Source organism: Telopea speciosissima, chromosome 3, assembly GCF_018873765.1.
Source record: "Telopea speciosissima isolate NSW1024214 ecotype Mountain lineage chromosome 3, Tspe_v1, whole genome shotgun sequence".
In the NCBI taxonomy this organism is placed as follows: domain Eukaryota; kingdom Viridiplantae; phylum Streptophyta; class Magnoliopsida; order Proteales; family Proteaceae; genus Telopea; species Telopea speciosissima.
In genome coordinates, this window is record NC_057918.1 from 31,746,529 (window position 1) to 31,766,992 (window position 20,464).

The window sequence follows — 20,464 nt, forward strand, 5'->3', positions numbered from 1 at the left end:
GATCTTGTATGACACAATGAGAGGGAAAGAAGGTTATTTTGCATTTTAAATCTTTGGTCAGACTACTAATAGAAAGAAGATTAGTAGAAAAAGAAGGAACATGCAAAACAGAATTTAATGTAAGGGTAGGAGAGCAGCGAATGGAACCCTTTCCATGAATAGGAGAAAGGGAACCGTTAGCCACTCGAACAGTATCTTTTCCAGAAGAAGGAGAATAATGGTGAAACACATGAGAGGAACCAGTCATGTGGTCAGTAGCACTGGAGTCTATTATCCAAGGACTGAAGACAGCTCATGCACAATGACTACCGACTAGAATACCTGAGGCAAAGTAGGAACCAGAAGGGGCAGCAGGTGCATATGTCGTAGTAGGTGCAGCAGAAGATGTCTGAAGCATGCGACGGAAAGCCAGTACTTCATCCTGAGTAAGACCAGTGTCAATAGAAGGAGTTGCAGCAGCAGGAATAACAGATTCAGTAAGATTAGCCTTCGGTTAGGGCTTCCCTCGGCCTCGTTTCGCCTCAAAATTAGCAGGCTTCCCATATAATTTCTAGCATTGGGCCTTAGTGTGATAGGGTTTGTGGCAGTGTTCACATTTGCCAGGCTTTTTGGAGGTAGCATTACCACCATCAGTGATGGTAAGAGTAGTAGGACTGGAAGCAGCCTGTAAAGCAGAGCGATCAACAGTGTGGGAATGCAACATAGCAGGCTGACGAGTCTCCTCTAAGAACCAAACCAAAGGACTGCTCTAGTGTAGGAAACGGAGACCGGCCAACAACTTGAACTCGAATAGGATCAAATTCGACATTCAGGCCTGCCAAGAAGTCATACACACGTATTTTGTCGACGTGCTTGCGATAAGCAGCAATATCAGCAGCAGTAGAAGGCTGAAAAATAGAGTCATGGTCCAATTGCTGCCATAAACTTTTGAGGGCAGCATAGTACTGAGATACGGACAGCTCCTTCTGAGTGGTGCCATGAACTTTCTTGCGAATCTCGTACACCTGAGCATCATTTCCAACCTGCCCGTAAGTCTCCTTGGCAGCACTCCAGATCTGATGGGCTGTCTCAAGGTGTAAGTAGTTGCTGGAGAGATCCGGCTGCAAAGAGTGGAGTAAATTGGACATAACCATTGCATCATGAGACATCCACTTTTCTTGTTGAGGACAAGGGTCTGTTGGCACGGTGTTAGTCCCAAGAATACGGCCAGTAAGCCCTCGACCAGCAATGGTCAGTTAGGTAAACCGAGACCACATGAGGTAGTTAGTGCCATCAAGCTTAATAGGAGCAGCAATGGGAAGAAAATCTGTCCGTGGCTGTCCATCACTCCCAGAAGTTGCAGAAGAAGTGTCGGAGCCTGTCATACTTGCAGCCAACTAAACAATTGAAGAAGTAATGAAAGATGCAGCCAGCCAAGCAGAACAAATCTGGAATCGATAGGAAACTCCAGAGGCTGAAATCGATCCAAATAGGGAAGGAAACCTGATGGGGGCCTAAAACTCAGCACCTGAGCCTAAAAGCAAGGTCCAGTGGCCTCCTTGAAGGTAGTAAACTGTTCTGAAAATAACAGCAGCAGCAAGCAGACTTAACCCAGAAATCGATATATGTCAGGGTTTTTAGAAAAAAACCTGAAAAGGAAAATTGATTGGGGTTAGGGGTCTTCAAAGAGAGGCTATAGAGATGGATAGATGCTGGTGATGGTTACAGATGAAGCTCCAACAAAGGGAAGATCAACCCAGTGTGAAACCCACCTCTAATTTGAACTTTTTCGAACTTGTGTGATTACAGGTTCTGGGTCAGTGTCTATGCTTGCCTCTATGTTGTGGGCTGCATCAATGGTGGATTCAGAGCAATCCATTGACACACCTATGGAAGATTCTGAGGAGCCAGTACAGCTAGCCATCCTTGAGTCTGAGAATCCTACTGGGTCCCAGCATATCAGCTTCATATGCCAAACATGCTGTATCGAGCATATGTAGACCCTCACCATCTCCTAGGCCAATATATAGGTAAGAATCCTATTCTATGTATATATATATATATATTGTATTTTTGCTTAATTACTATACTAGGGGCAGAATAGCAATTTTTACCTAGTGGGACCCACACCCCTTTGTAGATCTGGGCTGCTTAGATGCCAACATACCCGAGCCCACCTCCATGACCTATAAAGGCCTAAGTTTTAACTTAAAAACTTAAACTAAGTAATTAATTTACTTTAAAAACAGATTTGGAAATTTCATTCCTAAAACTAATTCTAATTAAAATATAACAAACAGCCCTTAGTAGGACTTACTATATAAGATAGACTTAGTTTAGAATTCATTTTACCCCTAAACAAGAAATCGTTTCAGCCTTGGAAGCTTAGGAGAAACTAAGGAAAAGAGAAGGGAGAAGAAGAGAAGATAAAGGAATCTAGGGTTTGGACCTATGGAACTTGGAGATTCATTTGGAGCTTGGAGTTTGACACTGCTACCATCATCTTCTCTCTAAATTCAGGTAGATATCCCAATCTTAAACCTGACTTCTCAACTTCTTCTCTATTTATCTTGCTGAATTCTTCTTGAGATTAAAACCCAATTCAGCCTAGACTTAAGGGATTAGATGGCTTGTGATAGAATCCCAATTTGGACTTGGGTATAACTTGGTAGATCACCAAAGCCATGCAGAAATATCAGCCCTTTCTTTTCTTATTTGGTTTCAGCCATGTTTCCAAATTACAAGAACCTATCTTATTTAATTTTAATTAGGAAACCTAATTTGATCTTGCATGCAAATGGGTCAAAACTTTCCCTTTGCTGTACTCTATTAAAGCCCTAAACCAATTTGGGAAAATAACCCCATACATGTATGATCCATGAGTTTTGGATCTCAAAACTACCACTGGTTGGCCAACCGGATTCAGACAGCTGAGTCCTACGATCAACCGGATTCAGCCAGTTCTGAATCCGGTTCTACCCACAAGCTTGGTTTTGGTTCTTGTATACTTTGGGCTTTTGCCCAGGGCTATTTTAGACCTAACAAATGTTGTTTATTGGTTATATAGGCAATAGTAACATCAAGAGGTGTAATAGTTTGTGTGTATTGGAGCTTCAATTGACTAGGATTATCCTCCAATACAGGTAAGGGAATTCTGACTTTTCTTTGGGAGTATTTCTTCTTTTATTACTATTTATGTTGGCTGCCATTGACATTCATCATCATAGTAGTATAATCATGTAATTTTGTAGCTTTTATTTTGCATTAGATGAATGCATGTTATAGGTGTCATTTCATATTGCATTTGCATACTTTTACTATGATCTATTGTGATGTATTGAGAAATGATGTTGGGCTTCTAAATTACTATGTATTGTTGCCTCATATGACATCATGTTTAGAAATGCATATGGTTAGGCTATCATAAACCCAATGCTACAACCCTTGCCAACAGGGGTAAGGTGTTGGATAACTCGTTGCAGGTCTGACGGGTTAATACTGGAATGTCATTCATTGTCCCAGGTCTGATGAGTTCATACCGGAATGGGAACAACAGTAAGGCGATCACTGGGGGTTCATCGGGGTCTGATGTGTACATTCCGGAACTGGTGGGTCCCCACCGTAGTAGAGTGATATTCGTGCGGAAAAACCGATGAGTTCATTCCATGACTGAAAATGTCATACCTACTACAGTAGCATTTATACCTTACGAGACCTAGAATTGATGCTAGTAGCATTCTTCGATATAGGTCATGCATCATGGACTATATGCTTGTGTTTGCATGTTTCCCATGCTGGGCTCAGTGGAGCTCACCCCTGTGAATCCCTCTTCTTTTCAGATAGTGCTGCTGGTTCAGAGAAACCAGATGATGTGGATATTACTGCTTCGGACTTCTACACCGATGAGGACCGTACGGTGCAGAAGTTTGAAGTTCATGAAGCTTACTGCGGATGTGATGCATGCGCGTTCACTTGATCTGGCCTGATGGAGCAGGCTATTTCCTTTGTGTTTATAAACTACTTGTGAGAAATATATTATATAGTTACTATTGTACTTTTGTTTTGTGGTGCATTGTGAGAACTAAAGTATGTAACACAAGGTTTCAGTTAATATAATATGCAATTATCACATGATCTCTTTATTATTGTTAATATTATTTCTGTTTATTCTCTTCCTTACTGTGTATTATGAACTGTGAATAGGAGTATTGCACTAATTGATCCTAGGGGATTGATTGGATGCCAGTGGGTATCTGGTCACACCTTGCCCTTACTAACCGAGCCGGGGTGTGACACCCAGAGAAGTAGTAGAGGCTGAATCTTCAAAAACTTGGAGAACTCAAAAATCGCAAGGAAGAGGGCAGCATCTATCGGGTAGAAGTAGGGTTTATGACATAGAAAAAAGGAGGTAGGTTTGAGGGCAGCAACTAGATCATAAGATCACCTCATTAGTGCTGCCCTAAGATGAAGGAGAAGAACCAAGAAGAAAAGGCGTGAAAAGATCGAAGGAAAGAGAGAGAAGGAAAAAACGATGGAAGGGAGGTGGGTTTTGGAAACTTAGATCAAAGTAGTGTTTAGCTCTGATACCATGTTAGCAAAACAGAAAAATAGGAATGGCTTGAATGATCTATGTGATCACTAAGCCCCTTTATTTATAACATTCAATTAGGGAGGCAGAATTACAAGTCCCTACATAGCCGACTATACTAGCTATGGGTAAAAAACAGGAAAAAATACCTAAAATACCCTTACCGGTTTACATAACTCAACAAATGAATGTATTTCATTTACTTAAATGATATTTGGCAGAAATAAGTGTCAAACTTGGTTCAATACCAATAAAACCAGCACCTTGCACTAAGGCGACAGTCACCTAGACACCAAGGCGGTGCCTAGGCAACACCTTGACAACTATGTCAGTAATTGAATGAATACTGTTCAAATTTTCAAACAGCTCAGTGATTTTCTTTTCTTTTCCTTTCCAAAGGTTTATGGATGGAAAACTGTGATGATAAAGATGCAAAATCTATCCAAAGTAGTTTCCCGACAATAGTATACCAACTTCACTAAAAAATAAAACAATAGTAGTTCCACATCAGTTAACCTTGACCTTGGAGTTGGGCCCATACACTTGGGAGGTATATCCACTTAGGAGCTTAAGCTTTTAAGTAGGAAGCTTCAACATGGTATCAGAGCTCCATCACTCTGTCCTCCCTAGCGGTAACTGCCACGTGATTAACCACCCAAAAGAGGAGCAATACGTGAGGGGGAATGTTAGGAATAGTCCCACATCGATTAACCGCAACCTTGGAGTTGGGCTTATACGCTTGGGAGGTATCTCCACTTAAGAGCTTTATTTATTTATTTTGGGTTTTTAACATCATGAGATCGCATGCCTTTCTCCATTGGTTATCATCAATGTGACGGCCACAAGAAGCCAAATATAGGCACTTGGTAGGCCACCTGATGGCCCTAATCAGAAATCCTTAACCTTGAATTCAGACAGCTCAGATGCTCTTAACCATCCAATAGATGGGCATATTGGACAATTCATTGGAGCCCTTTGTCCATTTTGGCAGGGAGCTAGCCCATCCACTCCATCTGGGTTTCTGCTAGGAAATATATATTGGGTGAGGCCCTACCAATTTGATGGCTCCAGTCCTCTTGAATGTGGATACTGGAGGGATGGGAACAGCTGAGAATTTTTCCCTCTTGTGGGGAGGAGGTGGTGCGCAGGGGCAAAAGAACAAATTAAATAAACATACCATTAACTGTCGTTCCAATACAACTTCTTCACTGACAGAAGAGTAGAGTGCACTTGATAGTGCAGTGCAAGAGGTGGCATCTGGACACAAACATTCACCAGAAGGTAGACAGAGCATTGCAGTGGCATGTAACTGAAGGAAAATAGGTTCCTCTGATTCATAACAATCTTCATCAATAGCTAACCAAGGATTTTCTTTTCCTGTACAATGAAATGAATACTATCATTTAAATGTCAAAGCATGAGATTCATAAAAAATTCTCACACATGCATGGAAGAGTAGTTGAACCGACTTACTTGTTAACAGCAATAACGATGAGTGAAGTGTTTGCTTTGCTGCTGCAGTGGCTCTCTTTCTCTCCTCCAAAGAAAGCTCGAGGGAAGAAACCTCTGCATTCTCCAACTCAATTTTGAGCCAGTTACGATAACTTGCATCGCAGGAATAGTACTCACTCTGCCCAGTAAGACAATGAAAGTTAATATACAACATACCAGCTAGAAGTAAGATAATCTCCATACCACATACACAGCAAAAGACAAGCTTGGAATGAAGATTATATATAGTCTTGAAATTGGAGATGGAAGAGTGAACCATACCCAGTCTTGGAACTCTCGTAGGTTCTCAGAAACATCATGATCCTCACAGGAAAGAAGAGTCTCTGTATGGTGTTTTAAAGGCTCAGCAAGGAAGCTAAGAATCATGTGTGCTCCTATGGGCATTTTAGGTATTCTCCACATAGAAATCAGAGCAAACTCCCTGAACAGTATGTTGCTATGAAACAAAACAAAGCATCAATGTTTTGAAAATGACAGATAAGAACAAGGATGCTAGCGTATACATCATGATATCGTTAAAATGAGAATAGACGATGAGATGCTATCAAAATTGAAGTATTCGCAACAAAAGCCTGGTAGTCAATTTCTAGTCATGGTGTTGCTCTTCCTTTTCTGCAGATTTTTAAACCATTACATTTTTTTTGTGGGTCACCCCGAAATCAATTTAGAATTTATAAGAAAAAGAAAATGTGAATGTTCATTCTGATTCTGTTGCAAAGCAAGCTTCTGTTAAGTGGATAAGAGTTCATTATTATTTTGCTGACTGCAGTAGCAGATACTAATAATGGTCATAATGACTAGGATACAATGATGATGATGTCACCATCACGATAAGTCCCTTAACACTCACCAGACATCAAAAACACAAATAATATTGACCTTCTAGAAGTTTCATCTTTCAATAATATTCAGATACTCACTAAATGAGAATAAACAAGAAAGAAAGAAAGGAAAATACCTATGCATCAATACTCTTAGAAGAAGTTTGCTTTTAACAACCTCAGTCTCATTGATGGTAGAAGGAGGAGTGAAGCAGAGCCACTGAATAACCATAGCTTTGTCAAGACTTTGCAATCGACGTTGCTCTGCAACATCTGATGATTTATCATCACATTTACCAGGCTTAATCTCTCGTGACCTTGACAAAACCCTGTTCAAGTGAACTAAACTCAAGGTTAGTATGCCATGTGTGGCTTACAATGCAAATAAATTTGTCAATCTCAATAGTTTCAACCATATGCATACCGTTCAAGAATTTCTTCAAAACTGCCTTTAGAATCATCCCCGGGTGAGAATGGTAAGTACTCCATTGCAGTAAGGAAGATTTTATATTTGACATGCACACTGTTAATAAGCACACAATGCATCATTGCCACATAAAAAAAGCCAAAACCAAAAGCGAAAGGAACTGAAAGCAGAATGATAAATAACTAAATTCTACCAGCTTAGAAAAGACAATCTCAGCAAAAATTTCCAGCATACTGGAACTATATAGACAACAATTTATGGTTCAACAGTTTATTAAAGCAACACCAAATTTGCAAGAGAAAGAGTCTAAGAGTGTGTTTGCATCATGTGTAATTAAATATCAACAGTGACTAGGTGACAGAACCTGTCCCATGTGTGACTAGGTGCCCAAAGTTGATCCAGTCGAATAAAGGAGGGAAAAAAGGGGGATGTGGTGGAGGGCCAATAGGAAAGAGAAGACAATCTAAGAAGAAACTCAGACTTGTAGGTGAGAGGGGGAATCACACGCACAAACACAGTCACAGAGTAAAACCCAATAAATTTATATTCAATTCACTGTGTCTATTGTTGAGTTACATGCAAATATTTAAAGAGAAAAATAACAAGACTCCTAGTTAGACTATGAAACCGAAACAAATCCTACGTATGCAACTCAAACAAGTAAAAGACTTAAATAAATACCTACAAAATAAATAGACTAATTCCAACCCTTGTTGGACCAAAAACCACTGGACCGGTTCTGTCTAGGTTTGGCTCTCCAAAGCCTATCATGCTGGTCCAACCAGTCAAGTGATACTGCACAAGAATGGGAGAGGGGAGGGGGAGGAAAGAAAGGGAAGAAAAAACAAGGTAGAAAAAAGGGGAGGAAGAAGAAAAAAATGTACCTATGAACCGGCATATACCATTGTGGGATGTTGTAGAGGCAGAGGGATCAAGAAGAAATTCCTTCCGGTCAAATGTAAATGGGTTTGTCCCCCTAAAAAGGCTTGGGTGTCAGCAAATAAAAATACTCATAGTCATGAATAGAGCTTTGCTAAATGGTCACAGAGATTCAATTTTGAGCCGGCAATCCCTTGGAAAATGTTGATTGGCTGCAAGAGTGGGGGATGGATGAATTTGTCCACCCCTTTGAAATTAATGCTTTTTGTAGTGTCAATTCGTCCATCTCTTCTCTAGTTAGTAGATACTAATGCAATACTTTAAAAGTTGGAACACTACGGGCCCGCAAATGACAAATATCTCAAATTGAATGCATAGTGGCAACAACTACTCAGCCTTATCAACTAAATGGGGTCGGCTACTCGGCTACACGGATCCTTTCAACCCCCCCCCCAAAAAAAAAAGTTAGTGATGGAAAATAAAAAATGAAAATAAGAGGAAAGAGGATAGCCCAAGAAAATCTCAGTTACATGGTGTCGATAACATGGATCCTTGCCCTCCAATAGGTTCTATTTGAGGTCATACTTGGCACAAGACCCACACTATGCATGTCATTCTTCACAACCTCACCTATGGTCATTTTAGGCTTACCTCTAGCTCTTTTAGCTCCTTCAATCGGCATCAGATCACTCCTCCTTACTGGGGCACCCCCAGGCCTCCTTTGCACATGACCAAACCACCTCAGACGACATTCTTGGAGCTTGTCGCTGATCGGGGCAACTCCCACATCAGGCTCCAATACGTTCATTCCTCACTTTATCCTTCCTAGTTTTGCCGCACATCCATCTTAACATTCTCGTCTCTACAACACCAAGCTTCACTATATGGCACTTCTTAACTGTCGAACATTCCGCCCCATACATCATAGCAGGTTGGACAACAGTCCTGTAGAACTTTCCATTAAGCTTTAAAGGAATGTGTCGGTCACACAGTACTCCGGTTGCACCCCTCCAGTTCATCCATCCCACTTTCATTCTTCGTGAAACATCATCATCTATGTCACCTTCTTTGTGTATGATAGAACCCCAGATATCTGAAAGTCACTTGGCAGTATCTCTCTCTCCTCAATTTTCACCATGTCATCATCCATCATAGTGTGACTGAATGAGTAGTGGCAATTTCATATATATTCAGAACATAATTGTCAATGCGTCACCTAGGCGCCTTGTTTGTGTCGCCTTGGTATCCCCCCCCCCCCTCGACCACCTTGGGTCACCTAGTTGCGGTGAAAACTATGATTCAGAACAGTTTAGGACCATTTTGGAGGAGATAAATAGGAATTGAACAACTCAGAAAATAAATTTGAAGAGGAAGGAATTACACTGGAATTCCAGAAAAAAATAGAAGTTTGAATAAACTTCAGAAAGAGGGAGATTTTATGTAATTACGGGATTCAGAATTTTATGAGCAATTAAGAATCAGTCTTCTTCCTTCAACAGAAACTGATTCATGATAGAACCAGCCCCCCAACAAACCGACAGATCTCACTCTCCCAACAGACAAATCTGAAAAAACTTTAAGGTTGATTCTTAGTCCCTAGACCTATTAAGAAGAGCCAGTAACAACTTCAGGAATCAAATATTTTAATAGTAGTAATCTCCACCAAATGGATCTGGTGCAAACCTCTGGACCAGATCTGAGCTCTCCAACAGAACTCACAAGTCACAACAGAGAGTTTTCCAACCTCGGATTCTGCAATCTGAGTCGCCCAAGGGTGGAGAAGCACATGCGCAAGTCTCAGCCTGATCCGTGAGGATGCAACTGAGTTCCAACGTAATTTTCCCAACCCAGAACTACCACCAACAGAAAAGGAAAAAGAACAGCAATAAACAAGGAATAGAATGGAAGGATTTGTATAAGAAGAAGATGGATAGGGGAAATCAAACCTGGAAAGAGGAACAAGATCCGAATTTACTGATCCAAGAAAGAAGAGAGAGGCACAGTCAACCCATAAGCAGTCTCACAGCAACTTCACGGCTTCACATAATGCTTGTAAAATTTTCCATCTCATTCAAAAAAAACTCAAATCTATCGATGGATTACAAGCATTCTCATATATGAATTTATAAGACTATGACTCCTTAATGCAAAGTCGACCTCCAACCAGGGAAACCAGCGGGAGATCGATTGCAACAGGATCAATACAATAAAAAGAACAAAATTAAATAACTAAAACTATTTTTTATTGATATTCTCTGTTTGCATATATAAGAAGAACATCAAAGGATAGGAAAGAAGGAGATATTCTCCCTCTCTTTCCAATCAAGAGGGATCTCAATTGGTAGGTAACGTCCCACTCAATATTCATGCTGATTTTGGCAAGTCAACTTTTAATGAGAAACAGCCATCTCATTCAAATTCCTTAGTAGTGGGTAAAGACTTAACAAATGGGCTGGGCGGGCCGAATTCTGGAGCTCCAATTAGTGTTGGTTCTCAGTCCGGGTCGGTTCATAGTGATGGTGCTTCTTCTGAGTCAGAGGATCAGGGCAGTGAAGGTGGTTCTGGATCGGATGGTAGTGCTTCTTCTGAAGAAGATGATTTGGAAGAAGGGGAGGTGCAGGTTGAAACAGGGCATCAAGGTAAATCTGTGGTGCCGAACCAAAGAGAGGGAGGGAGTTCGAATGTGCATAATTCTCACTTTCAAGATGGGGCTATCGTTTTAAATATGCCTAATGAGGTGGAATCAGTTCAAAGGTCGGATTCTCGTGGGTCGGGTTGTGACCAATCTGATCAAGAGGAGGTGAAAGGCGGGTGGACTCAGGTGTTGGGTCGAAAAAATTGTGGTGGACGTAGGAATGCTCTTCGAGGTGGTCGTCTAGGTTCCCATTTGGCAACCCCAGTTATTGGCAGAACTCGAAGTCAAAGGAATGCAAATCTTGGTGTTAAGGCAGTGGACGTGGCGGTAGAAAAACATCAGGTTGAAAAGGAGTTAGGAGTGGAGTTGCAAAAAATTCCATCTCCCTTTTTGCCAGAGGAGGAGGCTCTTTTGGCCCGTGTGGCTCTTGATCGGCCTTGTTTATATGCTGAGATCCACCGACGATCGAATAGGATAAGGACCCCCTCGATGCACCTCATAGATCCCCCATAGCCGTATTTTATTATTTCTCTTGGATGAGCGAGTGGCTTGTTGCCCTCGCCAATATGTTTTAGGACTGAGTCTCCTTTTTAAGCTTTAGCTTTCTTTGCCTTTAGTCTGTCTTTAGGCTTGTTTGCCCCTTTTTTAATCTTCAATAAATTTTTTATTAAAAAAAAAAAAAAAGGAAAGAAGAAGAAAGGGATATAGAAAGGGGGAATAGGATCAGCTATGGCAGCCAGGCTATCTCAGCCCATCATCCTCTCACCCACGGTATCACAACGTTGCTGCATCTCACAGCTTTATCAATAGCTCTTTTCTCTTCAATCTCTCTCTTTTTCTGTTCAGCCACATACATGTTTTTATAATAAAACAACCCAATCCTAATCTAAGTAAGAAACTAATTAATAAAACCTATAAAATAGAAACTAGACTCTAACTAGGATTCCCAATTAGGATTACAATTCAAATAGGAAACTAAATAAGTGTCTAATAATAAAAATAACACCTAAATCAACTCCTCTAAGCCAGTAGTCCATATCAGCCCCAAATCAATGTTCACGTGAACAGTGTCACAAGAATGGTGTCGCATGAACAGTATCACATAAACAGTGTTGTGAGGTGCTGTTCATGTGAACAATAACTTTATTTTTTTTCTTTCTTTGGTCTTCTTCAGGCTTCGACCTACATTACTCCTACTCAAAAACTAAGACTGACTGAACCCAGTCTCCTAATCCTGCCAAATCGATAGAAAAAGTAGAGGATCATAATAAATATGAAATTACAAAACTAACCCAAAATAAAACAAAAAATTTCTAAATGCCCCTAGTGGACCAAAAGCCAGGTTTGAACCTAGTTCTTCTCGGTCTGGGTCAAACCAATCCAGCCATGGAAGTGCAACTGAATCCGATACTTTTGTAAGGTAGACATTAATTGAATTCCTCTCTCCTAATTAAAGCTTCTATTCACAGCTTGGCCTACTTTACAATTGAGTCCAAGAGGTACCATTTTATGGAGGTTAGTTCCTAAGGAATTTGGTGAAACAGAGGAATAAGAAGTTCTTTGATGTAAAATCCAGAAGTTGACCCAGGATGGTTTTTATCAGAGGCTCACTTATTGATCTTACCTATAAAGCAGTTCCAGCATAAGAGTGTTTCCTGGTTGGAGATCATCCATGATACACTAGGAAAGTGACAAGTCCTTTTGTATGCTGGTCTTTTGTAGTTGTGTATACCTATCTTTACATTTTTATATCCAAGGTTTGAAAATTTGTCTCGACCAGGTCGAGACCGCCGAGAACTCAGCGAGTTTATGTTTTTTTTTTTTTTGTGGTCTCAGTAATGTTGTTTCGGTGGGCAAATGGTCATAGTTGGCTTCGAAACTTCAAGGAAAGCTTGTTTTAGGCTTAACAAACATGTTTTAATCTTCAAATTGTGAAAAAAAACACCCAACCCAATTTGATGTTTTGGATTGCATCCTTGGTTGGCAGTAAATGTCGAACCCTTAATGTAAAATTGCCTATTCTACACATTGTTTGAGTACTATGAGACATAATTGGCAAGTAAAACAAGTAAATTATGCAATAATGAATGAAGACACAGAATATTGAATAATTATTTAAGAAATAGTTAAAGACTTAAAATTTCTACTACAAACTCCTCCACGTGAAGTGTTCACAATGCATATTACATAGACACCCAACAATGAACAATACATTAGTCATAGACACCCTACTTCACTAGTCTTCCATATCCCAATCTCCCAACAATACAATCAATCTCTTCGTAGTGATGTGGCATCACCCAATAGTGTATCCCAGTTGTATTGAATGATAATGTGGCCAAAAAGTCAAGAAACAAGGTTTTCCCCCTTCTCTGTCGAGTTACTTCAAAATTTCGAAGTATGCTCTCAAGTTGGTATTATAATATGGAATGTAGCAGTTTTCCGAAATTTCGGCGAGAGGGTACAAAGTACCGAAATTTCGGTCGAGATATTCGAGTTAGTGCATATTTTCTCTCTCGTATGTAGACTCATCTCAAGCAGCTCAAGATTCTCGAGTTTTCCGAGATCTTGCCGAGATCTCGGCGAGTTTTAGAACAATGTTTACATCACATTGATAAGCCTGTATATTTTGTTTTTCTTCTCCCTTTCTTGTTAAAATTATCTTTGTGTAGCCTATCAATGACAACAATATTTAAAATAACAATAATGATGAAGTATGATCAGAGGCTGCACCCAACATGACATTCTCATTACAGAAGAGAAGGGTGGATAAAGCTGAAAAAGGAAAAAAGCCTCACCTGCTATTAAGCCTTAGTTCCATCATATGCACAAAGAGATCAATGCAGCGGTGGCGTGCAAGCTGAGAGGCATAAACACCAACCAACTCCTCATGCGGCTTTGAAAATAGAAACATGGCATACCTGAAGAAGCATTTGCCAACTGGACTTAATAATCACAAATAGTAAAACATTAACCATTGTCATTATTGGAGTCAATCATGATGTATAATAGGAAGAAAAATGTGATACTAATGGAAAGCCAGGAATCCCATCTTTCCTCCCTGTACTTAGCACAGAGGAACATCTGAACTGGTTACTGTCAGGACCCCGAAAAAGATTCCTAGGTCAGAATAAATATAATTAGATGACTGTCCCCATCCAACTTTCTCCTACAAACTGTGAGAAAAAATATAGCAACTCATCCCTAGATATGGGATTCATACAATATCTAGTCAGAAAAGAGGGCGAGCCTTGGCACAATGGTAAGGTTTCACTATTGCAACCTGGTGGTCGCGAGTTATAATCAAGGAAACAGTCTCTCCATGAAGCTGGGATAAGGCTGCGTACATCTGCCCCTCCTCAGACCCTGCGGTAGCAGGAGCCTCGTGCACTGGGACGCCCTTTTTTTTACAATATCTAGTCAGAATGTCTTGCTGACAAAGGAGTCTCCTAAGTCAGACCACTTAATAAAGGGCATACCCAGTGCACGAGGCTCCTGCCACTGTGGGATCTGGGGAGGGTCATAATGTACGCAGCCTTACCCCTGCTTTCGCAGAGAGGCTGTTTCCAGACTCAAACCCTTACCACTTGGTCACTATGGAGCAACCTTACTGTTGCACCAAGGCCTACCCTCAATGAAGAGTTGAAATCCTTCTCCTTGTGTTTAACAAGAAATTCTGTGAAAGAGGAAGTTGTGTGTCAAGAGAGCCAGATTTCCTCTCAATAAGAATCACATTAATTGCTGGACATCAAAATACAATAAATGATTGGAGTAACACTACATTCTAGCAACGAATTATACGTGTGAACTGAAGTACACAGCATTTCACCTACCACAAAAGAACCTAAATATTTTGAGGTAAATGTTCAAACTAAATCCTTGATGTCCTTAAAAAGAGTCTCCAAATCAATGTTTTCTGAGATTTTGTCCCTTTCCTGAAACATCTTGTTCTTATATAGTGAATAGTTAGCAGAATATTCAATGGTGAGGGATATCCTGTTTGGTGTTCTAGCCTTCTAGGTCTAACTTTGTCCTTTTATTAACTTGTTTATCAAGGTTCTCCCTGTTAAAGGGGAAATGAGTAAAAGAGAGGGAGTGGTTGGTGACTTATATAAACTGAGAAGACATGACACTGCATAGAGGAGTTACATTACTCAAGCCTAAATGATAAAAAGATGCCTTGCTTGCCCAGCAAGCAGTTGGGGCCATCTTTCAAGGATCCCTAGAAGGAGGGAGAAAAAAAGATACTGAGATCTGCAACTATGGAGCAAACAACAACACATTTTGCATTCCCTAAAAGTATAGTTACAAGTATATCATGAATCATATTGGCTCCATGACCTATTGGTCCTGCAAAAACACACAAAACCAATTGATCTGAAATGCTAGGAAGCACGCATGAGTCATGAGAGTGCAAGCCTTAAATTTGTGTGCAGCTACTTCTGAGATTGCTGACATTAGCTTACTCTTTCTTTTAGCTCAACACCCCCCCCTCTCCCAGCCGTCCCATCTTGAGCAAACATCCATTATTTTCAACAAAATTCACGGCATGAAATACTCTATTTCCATACTGTCACTTAACAGACCAAATACTGATATCTTCCAGGAGCCTTTCAGTTAACAAAGTAAAAGATCAGTAGATATTGCAACTGGAAAGTACTCACATGTGGAGGATGAGATCCCCAACGGTCATAAGCTTCTCTCTGAAAGTATCCTTCATTTGATCAGCAAGCAGATATCTAAGAACAAGCACTAGATGTGCCCCAAAACGAATCATCTGAGGATCACCATGAGGCCTGGAAAAAAAAGGACGATGCATAATTAGGCAATCAACCCAAAGAAAGATATAGACCTTTTCCATGCACATTCAAAGTCCTCAACTAAAAGGAGGAAAATGTTCAGCATTCTCCACTGCTAAAGAATGGGGCAGGGGAAGAAAATAAGGTGATCTTTTGTGTCGTTCATGCTAAACCATTAACTATGTGCTAAACCATTAACTATGTAACTCCAAACCAGTAATAAGAACAGGGACCAATAAACAAAACCTTTGAATGTCATTTCGTGAGCCACCTCAGAAATGAGAGAGCCCAAAAGATATTCAGATGGAACAGTTCTGAGATTCTCAAGCGTATACTAGCACAATGTTAACCATTTCTTTGGCATTTATGTATTTGCTGATCTATTTGTAATAGATGGATAACATATTTAAAAAATATGATTATTAGAAATATTAAATAATATGATTATTAGGATGTGACCCATCGAAGATATTGATCACAAGTAACAATCCAAACCATCCAGATCCCAGATAGACGTAAATCTAGTCCTCAAATGGAGATATAAGTAATAGATTACCTAAATTCATTATTGTCAACTTCTGATGGTGATATCCATGACCATATAAGGTCTAAGAGACGTGGTATATCTCCCAGCATGAGGTTCATCTGTCAATGTGAGAGGAACATCCATGAACACATAATATGGAATCAAAATAAACCATGTCTAAATGACAACACCATTGTAAAATCTAAGAATATATATATATATATATATATATATATATATATATATTGTACACAGATTTAAGAGAAACTAAATATGGTGGGCAATAGTTTTGGTCAGGGGAAAAAATCAGGTGTCAGTTAAAGGAATCCCAGACAGTTATTAATGAGATGTACTATCATATAAGCACACTTCCCTCTTTTCTTCCTGATATTCATATAAAATATTGCATTCATTATAGAACCAAACTGTAAAATGACAAAGAAGGTATGCAAAGTAGTTTAACAAAGAATATACAAATAATTTTGCAGATTAGAGAGGAAACTTCACACAACAGAGATCTTAAATTTTTACTTTTTTACAACCAAATACCCTAGGACCCTTGGTATGCCCTTAGTAAATTCTATTGACCATGTCAAACAATAAGAGAGGGGTTCAATCACAGCATGCCTGGAACGCGTCTTCATGCCACTATTCGTATGGGGACTCTGCAAATGTGTTTAGTTGACAGATTCAAGGGAGGTTCCATCATCCATGGCGCAACAATCACATCATAAGGCCAATCCGGCAGCATGCAGCCCAAGCTCATATTGAATGTCAATGGCAACCAAGGAGTGCAAATCAGGTGGCGAATGATTTAGCAAAGCAAGGGGTGGTTAGACCCCAAATCTGTTTTGGGGACTCTATTCCATTGTGAATGTAATTTTTTAGTTGAAATTCTGTTATAGGTTGGGGTTGTGTGTGCAGATCCTGCTATCCTGGTGAGAAGGGCCAGCTGCGCAATTATATCTTTTATGCATGTTCTATTCCATGTTATATCTTTTAGTTGTACATAAAAAACTAATGAGATTTTTTTTTTTTGTTGGGGGAGGGCGGGGTTAGGGGAGAGAATCAAAGAGATTCCATTAAAAAAAGATGGGTAAGCTACCCATACAAAAGAGGGCAAAACCACCGAAAGGAGCTATACATACAATATACAAAACAACGGGTCCACTACTCAGAAAAAATGACTAACTAGTTAGCACCATATCTGACCCATTTATATGTAGCAAAATCAGAAACCCATCTGGAAGAGACTAACCAGAACCCTGGAGAACTTTCATGCCGAAAGGATGCTACAATTTACCAGCCATCTGATTGCAGATCTAGTAATGCCCCGATTGAGGGAGGAGACAAAAAAGAGTGTTGCAAGGGCAGTATTATTTCTACATCTAGTGGTTTTCTTCTCACGAATAATCATAAACAGGTAGAACAAGTGTCCAGTTCTCCCCAACAATTGCCTCTTCTAAAATGGTAAAGCCTATCTCTGAAAAGAAAATGTTGCTTTTTTTTGGGGTTTGTTTGGAAAAGAAAATGAGGCATTTGAAGTGTCAAAATGACTTGGGAAGATGTCGTGAGGAAAGATATGAATGGCTATAAGTTGACAGGATCCATGTAACCAACCCCATTTAGTTGGGAAAAGGCTTAGTTGAGTTGAGTTTGAAGAGGAAACTGTTTACCAAGATGCAAAATGATGCTCTTAGCCTACAAGACAGTATCTAAGTAAAATTAAGGCCTTATTCCTGAGCTTAGATCATTGCCTCAATTTGACGATGCTGCTCCTTGCATCCTCGGGAAACAGCTTCATGTACCATATCCCTACGCCATGCACAAACATAAGAGGATACACATCAAATATTGCCACTGTAAAGGAAGAAAAATATTGAGCAAATGCTGGACAGTGTTATACCCAGAATGGAGTTTCTGAAGAAGAGCCGAAAGGTCCCTTGGTTGTTGGCTGAGAACATGACATGGCCAACTTTCTGGACCATTTGAAGGTAGCAAAGCTTGGTCTCCCAGTCCAGGACTTGTTTCTATTGCATCCCCATAACTTCGGAACTGCTCGGTTCTTCCTTGTTGAAACCGGGCTAATTCTAAATCGACTTGAACATCAAGCCATGATTTGGCCATCGCCCAACAGGCTGACTGCAAAAGTTAGTTGGCCATGAAAATTGAAAAGGAAATATCCCATATTACAGGGAAAAAAAATAGAAGGAAATTAGTTACTGTAAATGTTGAAATGATAAATGAATCATCCTTACAATATAATAATTGTACAGTGAAAGTAACTTTCAAAAATGGTATATGAGTCCCAATAAAATAAGACATGAAGAAGCATCATCATACCTATTGTTAGAAGTGTACCAAGATAGGGGGAGTGTCCCTAATTCCCTATCGTAGTCTAGCTCTTATTTATTGTGTCGGTTGTCTAGTTTATCTAGGATTGCTATTTATCTTTCTTATTTAGATAGGTTTCTATTTTTGTATTTAGATAGGTTTCTATTTTTGTGATGTCTCTAGGATTCCTACTAGGACTATGAATCCTAGTTCTAATTGTATTATGTAATCTTCTTTTTCATAATATAAATACATCGGTGGGGGAGACCACTAGATCTATCAAATCTGCTGGTTCTCTAAGCATTCTCACCTTCTCTTCCTCTATCTTCTGCTTCTCTACTCTTGCGTGGCTGCTGGTATAAGGTACTGTCACATGGTATCAGAGATTCTATACCAGTAATCAAGTTTCTCTTGATCTCTGCTGTGATAGTTTATCACAAAGCTCTCTCGGTTTCTGGGTGCAGCCCCTCTGCTGCCTAACTACTTTATGATGCCCTAGTTTTTTATTGAATGAAATTAAACTAGGGCTCCTCTGATCGATATACTGCTGACTATGAAGATTGGAGCATCAATATTCATATTCTAGATGCCTGCAGTTGCTGAATCTTATGCTTGATTCAATTCTGCAATTATTTTTTATCAAGCCAGTTGATGTGGGTGATTTTTTGAAGACTGATTACTACCATACAGAGGTAAACTCGATCCAAGTTTGAAGGATTCCTGGTGCTTTGATTCTCTTCAATCAAGCTTCTCTTATTTACCTGCGGTACTCTGTTCCTTGGGAACATTTTCAGAAGTGGTGATTCTGCAATTACATTTTATATCTTAAGTTGTTCGTCCCAATTCTTTGGGACTAATTTCCCCGTCTCTAGAGGGAACTTTGACACTGCCTTCAGGTGTATTCACACCCTGCTGCCTTGCTACATTTAAAACCCTATATCTGTTGTTATTGGCTTGGAGATCCTGCTGCTGCCAACTGATTTGGTTCTTCAAATCAGTTTTACTACTGCTCTATTAAAATTTTTCTACTGTTTTACATGCTGCCCTTCATTCCTATCCTACCAGATTGCAAGATGGCTGATCCCAAGGCTCCAGCTGACAATATTCATATTCAGATTACCAGTATCAAGCTTAATGGAGTGTCTAACTATCCAGTCTTGATTTGATAGAATTGTATTGATATTTGCATGATTCTACCATCAGTGTTTATTTTTGCCACGTAAATTCTCACAGAATACAGTTTAAAATGTCTTTTTCTTCTCTTATGATTGTTGATATAAAGAGGATTAACAATACTTTCTTGGCACTGTGAGTGAAATTCTTTCTTGCTCAGGGAGAGGGAGATTTTGTTTATTTACATCATTCTCTTCCTTTACTAACATTTCATCATTATTTAGAGCTACACAATAAGGAAAAAATTATCCGTATTGCTATCTTGTACAGATATCAAGTCAATCATATACCAATACTGTTCCTTTTTCCTATAGAGAATCTCTATTCCTATCTCCCCCTCCCTCAAGTTCATTTAGGCTGTGTTTGATATGCATTCAAGGTGGATTTCGCACTCTCGGACGATAAAAACAACTATTTTTATCATCCGAGAATGCGAATTGGACTTAGAATGCATTCCAAGAATGCATACCAAACAATGCCTAAGAATGCATTCAAGGTCGATTTCACATTCTCGGATGATAAAACCAACTATTTTTATCATCCGAGAATGCCAATTTTACTTAGAATGCACTCCAAGAATGCATACCAAACAATGCCTAAGAATGTATTCAAAGTTGATTTCGCATTCTCGGACGATAAAAACAACTATTTTTATCATCCAAGAATGTGAATTTGACTTAGAATGAATGCATACCAAACAATGGCTTAGTCCTTTTTTAATGAAAAAGAGACATGAAATGTACAGAAGTGTTGACATGCTGTCAGTGTCCTACACATGTGAACATTACGAG

At 39.6% G+C, this 20,464-nt stretch overlaps 1 protein-coding gene across 1 annotated transcript in view; it reads right to left on the reverse strand.

Moving 5' to 3' along the window:
* LOC122655638 (nuclear pore complex protein NUP107) overlaps positions 1-20,464 on the reverse strand; it is a 118,700-nt gene that overhangs the window by 36,107 nt on the left and 62,129 nt on the right. Inside the window, exons 11-20 of the mRNA XM_043849890.1 lie at positions 18,073-18,308; positions 17,924-17,981; positions 16,197-16,285; positions 15,506-15,637; positions 13,640-13,762; positions 7,325-7,423; positions 7,038-7,229; positions 6,341-6,515; positions 6,041-6,197; positions 5,745-5,944 (exon numbers count right to left, since the gene is read on the reverse strand). Coding sequence (XP_043705825.1) covers positions 5,745-5,944; positions 6,041-6,197; positions 6,341-6,515; positions 7,038-7,229; positions 7,325-7,423; positions 13,640-13,762; positions 15,506-15,637; positions 16,197-16,285; positions 17,924-17,981; positions 18,073-18,308 — 1,461 coding nt within the window. The remainder of the gene's footprint in view (positions 1-5,744; positions 5,945-6,040; positions 6,198-6,340; positions 6,516-7,037; positions 7,230-7,324; positions 7,424-13,639; positions 13,763-15,505; positions 15,638-16,196; positions 16,286-17,923; positions 17,982-18,072; positions 18,309-20,464) is intronic.